The sequence below is a fragment of the Amblyraja radiata genome, chromosome 6 (genome assembly GCF_010909765.2).
Source record: "Amblyraja radiata isolate CabotCenter1 chromosome 6, sAmbRad1.1.pri, whole genome shotgun sequence".
In the NCBI taxonomy this organism is placed as follows: Eukaryota; Metazoa; Chordata; class Chondrichthyes; order Rajiformes; family Rajidae; genus Amblyraja; species Amblyraja radiata.
In genome coordinates this window covers 47,892,621-47,899,191 of record NC_045961.1, presented here as the reverse complement: position 1 = coordinate 47,899,191, position 6,571 = coordinate 47,892,621, and the positions used below count along the sequence as shown (strand labels likewise).

The following is a 6,571-nucleotide window of genomic DNA, read 5'->3' as shown; positions in this document are numbered from 1 at the left end:
AGCGTGTTGGTGCTGCCGTGTCGTGTATATCTGTGATGCTCTTGGCGTGAGTGAGACTGGTCAGGAGTAACGGGATCTGACCACAAATAAGCAGAGATTTGCCACGGGCAGCAAAAGTAATCCGGGGTTTTGTTAAGACCCAACGCCAAGTCTGATGGACTCGAAAGGAGCAGTATCCATGGCAAAGCAATGACGCTGGCTTTAACTGAGCGTATAACACGATCGTCAGATAGCAATACAACTTGTACCGACACTGCTCATAGACTGCGAGAGGGAGGGAGGCGAGGTCTGACCTACATGAAGCTCCAACTCCCAGTTTTGTGAATAGCTGTCTTGTCCCAGCAATGGATTCTGAGACCGATTATTAAGGAATTACACCTCTTCCAAACTATGTCGCCGCAACAAGATAACATTGGTCAGAGTCGTTCCTCTTCGCTGTCGGGGGAAACTCAAATACCGCGCCGCGGAGGGACCGAGAAGAAGGTAACGGCAAATTTCACCTACCCTGTACAAAATATGCATCGCCCCCGTGCTCTGTAGAAACCCCCTTGTTCATGGTAGACAAGCCGTTATACGGTTTCCTTTAGATAAATAGTGGGATGTAATCTGGACTGTCGTTGGTTGTACGCGATAGTTTTATTTTGGTTTATTTACTACGAATAATGACCAAACCAGGGTGATGTGGTTTCAGCTGGTGGTTTAATGTGCAGTAGTGTTTACGGTAAAGTACATGCCTTTTCTTTGGCAGAGGCCGAATTAGGGAAAAGTGGGTCCCAGTGCTCTGTGGCTGACAAAAAGGCCACACATAAAGCCAAGTGTTCAGAATGACAGACTTAACTAACTATGTGTTCACGAAGACTCTATTGCCGGCAAACACAGTGTACGTGCGTCAACACTAATGGCTGGTAAAGCATATCGTTGTGTGTGAGATGCGATTATAATACAGCATTTTAGTGGTTTGGGCTTTTGTCCTGCGTTGACACAGGAATCGTTCCATTGATGAAAGAGATAGCGTTGTCCATTCACTTCATCGGCTTATCGATCACATTTGCATCAGGAACGATCATTTATTTGCGGGCCATTGTGTTTGGAAAGCGGTGACAAATAGGTGACAATTGGGTTGCTACAGCGTTAATCTGGTGCAAATGGTTTTTGATTTGATTTGATTTTGAGTTTGAAAGAATTTGATTTTGATTTTGAAAGAATTTGATTTTTCTTTCGGCAGACATTTAGATTAATATTTGTTTGCTGCTGTGTGGAAAAACTTTGGATGGCTCGCCATCTAATTTTGAAGTGATGGTTAGGAGTAATGTGCTTTTAAAAGGCAAAAGTAGTAGTCGTTCACCTTCAAAAGAGTTGGAAAGATAAAACGGAGACGCAAGGAATTGCCGATGCTGGACTCTTTGGCAAAACATAAAGTGCTAGAGGAAAAGTGCTGCACATAATGTTCAGAGGGTCAGGCGGGATCTGTGGAGGGAATGGCATTCTGAGTTGGGACCCTTCTTCAGATTAAGTCTGAAGAAGGGCCCCGACCCGGCCTGACCGGTGGATTTCCTCCAGCAGTTCGTGTTTTGCTTCGGAATGGTAACGTTGACATGGACCAGTTGCGCCGAATGGCCTATTGTCATGCTGTAGAACTCTATGACTCTAAAATCGACAATGACTGTGAGCTGGAACTGTGAAGTTGTTAACAGAATGCTGTGGAAGATTACTCAAGGACAACGTTTATACGTAGAAACGCGGAACTGCAGATGCTGGGTTGCAAAAAAAAGACACAAAGTGCTGGACCAACTCCAGGTGACCATGGAGAGGTGACGTTTCCCGTTGGGACCCTTGAAGAAAGCCCAAAACTTAGTCACCTGATGATAGTCACCTATCCGTGTTCTCTAGAGATGCTTCCTTTCTTTCTGAGTTACTCCAGCACTTTGTGTGTATGTTTATATCGTTTATATATTGCTTTTGATATCTTTTCTCTGGGTAAAGAATTTGAGATTAGTAAGTTTAATGTCACTTGTACTGAGGTACATTTAAAAGTTTTGGTTGCCTGCTAACCAGTCAGCGGAAAGACAATACATGATTATAAACCAGCCATCCACCTTGTGTTTTGTTGTGTTGTATCATCGGAGAGTACCTAATATATTCAATGTTCTTTGTAATTCATTGTTTTGTTCTCCTAATAATGTTCAGGGTTTCTGTATGAGTGCTTGGGAGGTACACAAAGGTGACATGGATGCTGAACCAGAGACCAATAAAGCAAAGACTAAAAATACCCCAGCAAAATTGTTATGTACACGTGTTTGCAAAGTGTTGGATATATAGGGTTTACAAAGTATAGGGAATAGATAGGGTTATAATATATGGAAAATATAATATAGGGAAAATAGGAAATATAATATAGGGAAATATATAGTCTTTTACGCAGCGTAGGAGAATCAAGAACATGGGACATGGGTTTAAGGTGAGGGGAAAGATATAATCGGAACCCAAAGCGGCAACTGTTTCACTCAGAGGGTGGCGGGTATCTGGAATGAGCTGCCAGAGGAGATTGTTGAGACGGGTATTATAACAACATTTAAAAGGCATTTGGACATGTGCATGGATAGAAAGGTCATAAGGAATAGTAGAATTGGGCCATTCAACACATCAAGTCCACTCCACCATTCAATCATGGCTGATCTATCTCTCCCTCCTAACCCCATTCACCTGCCTTCTCCCCATAACCTCCGACACCTGTACTAATCAAGAATCAGGGTCAGAGGAAATATGGTCTTAATGCAGGCAGGTGGGACTAGTGTAGATGAGGCATCTTGGTCGGCATGGGCTATGACTATATATGCGGGTGTTTGCTGGAAGGGGCTTATTCACAATATAAGTTTAACTTTTACTTTATAAATGTGAGGTAGCTAAAAAATCTTTCATCTTCTTAATTTAATGACTTGACTTGAGTGCTCGTAGTTATGTAAGCAATAAAGTCACCGCAGAAAACATTTAACTGGTGGAAACGCTTAACTGCACTCAATGATCTGCAGGAGTATAAACGATGGTGTGAGAGTGGATGGTAAACACACGTCTGCCAGAGAGGGGACAGTGTCAGCAGTACATTGCTTGGATGCTTAGCATTGCTTTATCGTCAGTTGGATACGTTGGTCAATATTTACTCTCTATAAACAGAGAGAGAATAATTATCCTGCAGAAAGGAATAATTTTAAGGCACTGTGGGTGTTAACTGTTATTTAAAAAAAAAAAGGCTTAAATTATTCGTATTAGTTTAAATGTGCCTTTCATCAAATGAAACTTGGAAACGCTGTTTAAATCAACAATTTTGTTTTACTGCTTCTCTTCCATATGAGCTCTGGTCCTAATCCTATGTTTCTGCTCAGTTCTCTGTCTAACCTCGTATTAAATGTTGGCATGCCTTCTATTTCTAGGATTAATAGTGTGTTCCAAAGTCCAAAAACCCTGTGAATAGGTTTCTTCCAATACCTGTCCTAAATCTCTTATATTTATACCATCTCTATTGGTTCTAGATCAGGTTATAAATGATTTGAATGTTTAAAAAGCTTTTAGATAGACATTTGGAAATGCAGGGAATGGAGAGTTATAGATCATGTGTAGGCAGAGGAAATCAGTTTAACTTGACATTATGTTTGGCATGGACATTGTGGACCGATGGGAGTGTTCTTGTACTGTACTGTCCTAGATTCTAAGTAAAGAACTTGCTTCTTCCTCAAAACAAAGTGCTGGAGTAATCAGGTCAGGCACCTGATTATTTGAGAGGGAATAGTTATGGGCCTGTCCCACTTGCCGTTTTTTTTTTTTAGGCGACTGTCATAGTTGTAGCAGGTTGCCGAAAAAACGGCGACAACCTACGTCATCTTGTCGACCACCTACGTCAGGAGAAGTCAAGCTACGCTCATTGGCGTCAAACCCACTGTCGCCGAAAATTTTCCAACGCGCTGGGGGGGGGGGGGGGGGGGGGGTGGGGGGGCGGGGTGAAGAAAGGAAAAAGGAGGAGGAGCCCGAAGGCTGGGGGATGGGAGGAGACAGCAGGAGAGCTGAGGAAGGGGAGGAGACAGCAAGGACTAACAAATTTGGGAGAATTCAATATTCAATGCCCGCCCCCACCAAAACCATCAGTCTGAAGAAGGGTTTTGGCCCGAAACGTTGCCTATTTCCTCCGCTCCATAGATGCTGCTGCACCCGCTGAGTTTCTCCAGCTTTTTTGTGTACCTTCAACATTTATACTGTTAGGTTGCAAGCCCAGGACAGAAAGGTCAGTTTAGGAGTGGGAAGGAGAGTTAAAATTTTTATCAACTGAGAGATCCAGCAGGCCTTGTCGGATCAATGTCAAATGTTCTGCAAAACGTTTTCCTCGGCTCTGCTTGATCTCGCTGGTGTAAAGGAGGCCATATTGGGAATACCAAATGCAGTTGATAAGATATGAGGAGGTGCACATGAGCCTCTGTCGAACCTGGAAGAATTGCCGGGATCCCTGGATGGGTGCGAGGGAAGATGTATAAGGACAGGTGTTACATCTGCATAACCACATTAACTACATTCAGTATTCACAATGTGGTCTCCTTTACATCAGCGAGACCAAGTGTAGACGGGGTGACCATTTTGCTGAACATTGCCCTTGGTTCGCCAAGGCCTGATGGATCATTTGTTGGGTAAAGTACCTGAGGAGGGGGTAGTGTGGGTGTGAAGGGATGAGTGAAGCAATAAGTTGCGGAGGAAGCATTCTTCACAGAAGGCGGAAAGGGGTGGGGGTGTGACTGGTGGTGGGATCACATTGAAGGTAGTGGAAATGTCAGAATATGTCAGGCATTTGCAGAATATTGCTAGTCATTATTATATTCACTCTGAGAAACGTAATCCTATTCTTAGCTTCATTCCACCAAACCAATTCTAATCCAAATTTCTACCCTCCTTTTCATTTCCTTTTCAATAGTTTCTAGTGTGGTGCCATGTAATCGGATACAGAATTTTCCAGGGAGACAACCAAAATTGCCTGGCTAATTGATTATTCAATTCTCTTCACTCTTGAAACTTTCTGCCAAATGTCTTTAAAAAATGCTGTGAGCCAGTTCTTTCAATAATCTCTCCATTCCCCATCAAGTGATACAAGTGGGTAGAGTAGTAAAGAAAGAAGGGTCTCGATCCGAAACGTCACCCGTTCCTTCTCCAGAAATGCTGCCTGTCCTGCTGAGTTACTCCAGCTTTTTGTGTCTATCTAAGGCATATGGTATGTTTGCCATTATTGGTCAGGGCATTGAGTATAAAGGTTAGGAAGTCATGATGCAGCTCTAGGAGATTAATTTATCTTGGCATCATGATCGGCACAGACATTGTGGGCTGAAGGGCTAAGTTCCTGCACTGTGCTGTCATTTGATGACGGATATGGTGAAATTCAGCAAAATAAAAGATCATTCCACTCATGGGTTTCAGTACAAAGCAGCATTCTGTTGGGCAGGAACATCAAGGAGCTAAGATCGGTACGTGGAGTTCAGCTATAGGGTCAGTAACATCCTGTGAGTGAATGCGAAGATTCGAAGGACTGAATGGTTTACCTCTCTGCTTATGGTTGCTCCAGAAAGAAACAGTATGTATCCATATGAATGTAAAACAAGGTAAGAAATCATGTCAATAGGGGTAAGCTCAGGGGTAGAACATTTAACTACAGATCAAGACTTCCTTGATTCAAATCTGGGCGCTCCCTCTTTTTGAGGCGGCATAGTGGCTTAGCTGGTAGAACTGCTGCCTCACAGTGCCAAAGACCCGGGTTCAATCCTGTCCTCGGTTGTTTTCTGTGTGAAGTTTGCACATTCTCCCTGTGACTGTATGGGTTTCCTCTGGATGCTCCAATTTCCTCCCACATCCTAAAGACATGCAGGTTTGTAGGTTAATAGGCCTCTGTAAATTGTACCGGGTATGTAGGGAGTGGATGCGAACGTGAGATAACATAGAAGTGGTGTGAACGGGTGATCAATTGTCGGCGTGAACTTGTTGTACAAGGCCCTAGTTCTGCAGTTAGACAGGGCCCTAGTGAGACCACACCTGGAGTATTGTGTGCAGTTTTGGTCTCCAAATTTGAGGAAGGACATTCTTGCTATTGAGGGAGTGCAGTGTAGGTTCACGAGGTTAATTCTCGGGATAGCTGGACTGTCATATGTTGAAAGAATGGAGCGACTGGGCTTGTATACACTGGAATTTAGAAGGATGAGAGGCGCTCTTATTGAAACATGAGATTATTAAGGGATTGGACACTCTAGAGGCAGGAAACATTTTTCCGATGATGGGGGAGTCCAGAACCAGGGGCCACAGTTTAAGAATAAAGGGTAGGCCATGTAGAATGGAGTTGAGGAAAAACATTTTCACCCAGAGAGTTGTGAATCTTTGGAATTCTCTGCCTCAGAAGGCAATGGAGGCCTTCAATTTCAAGAGAGAGTTAGATAGAGCTCTTAAAAATAGCAGAGTCAAGGGATATGGGGAGAAGGCAGGAACGGGGTACTGATTGTGGATGATCAGCCATGATCACGGTGAATGACGGTGCTGGCTCAAAGGGCCGAAT

General features: G+C 43.5%; 1 protein-coding gene across 1 annotated transcript in view; it reads left to right on the top strand.

Annotated features, from left to right (window-relative positions):
- Positions 1–281: 281 nt before the first annotated feature.
- arhgap20 (Rho GTPase activating protein 20) overlaps positions 282–6,571 on the top strand; it is a 114,527-nt gene continuing 108,237 nt past the window's right edge. The window contains exon 1 of the mRNA XM_033022717.1: positions 282–483. Within this exon, the coding sequence (XP_032878608.1) occupies positions 391–483 (93 nt within the window). The 5' untranslated portion in view covers positions 282–390. The remainder of the gene's footprint in view (positions 484–6,571) is intronic.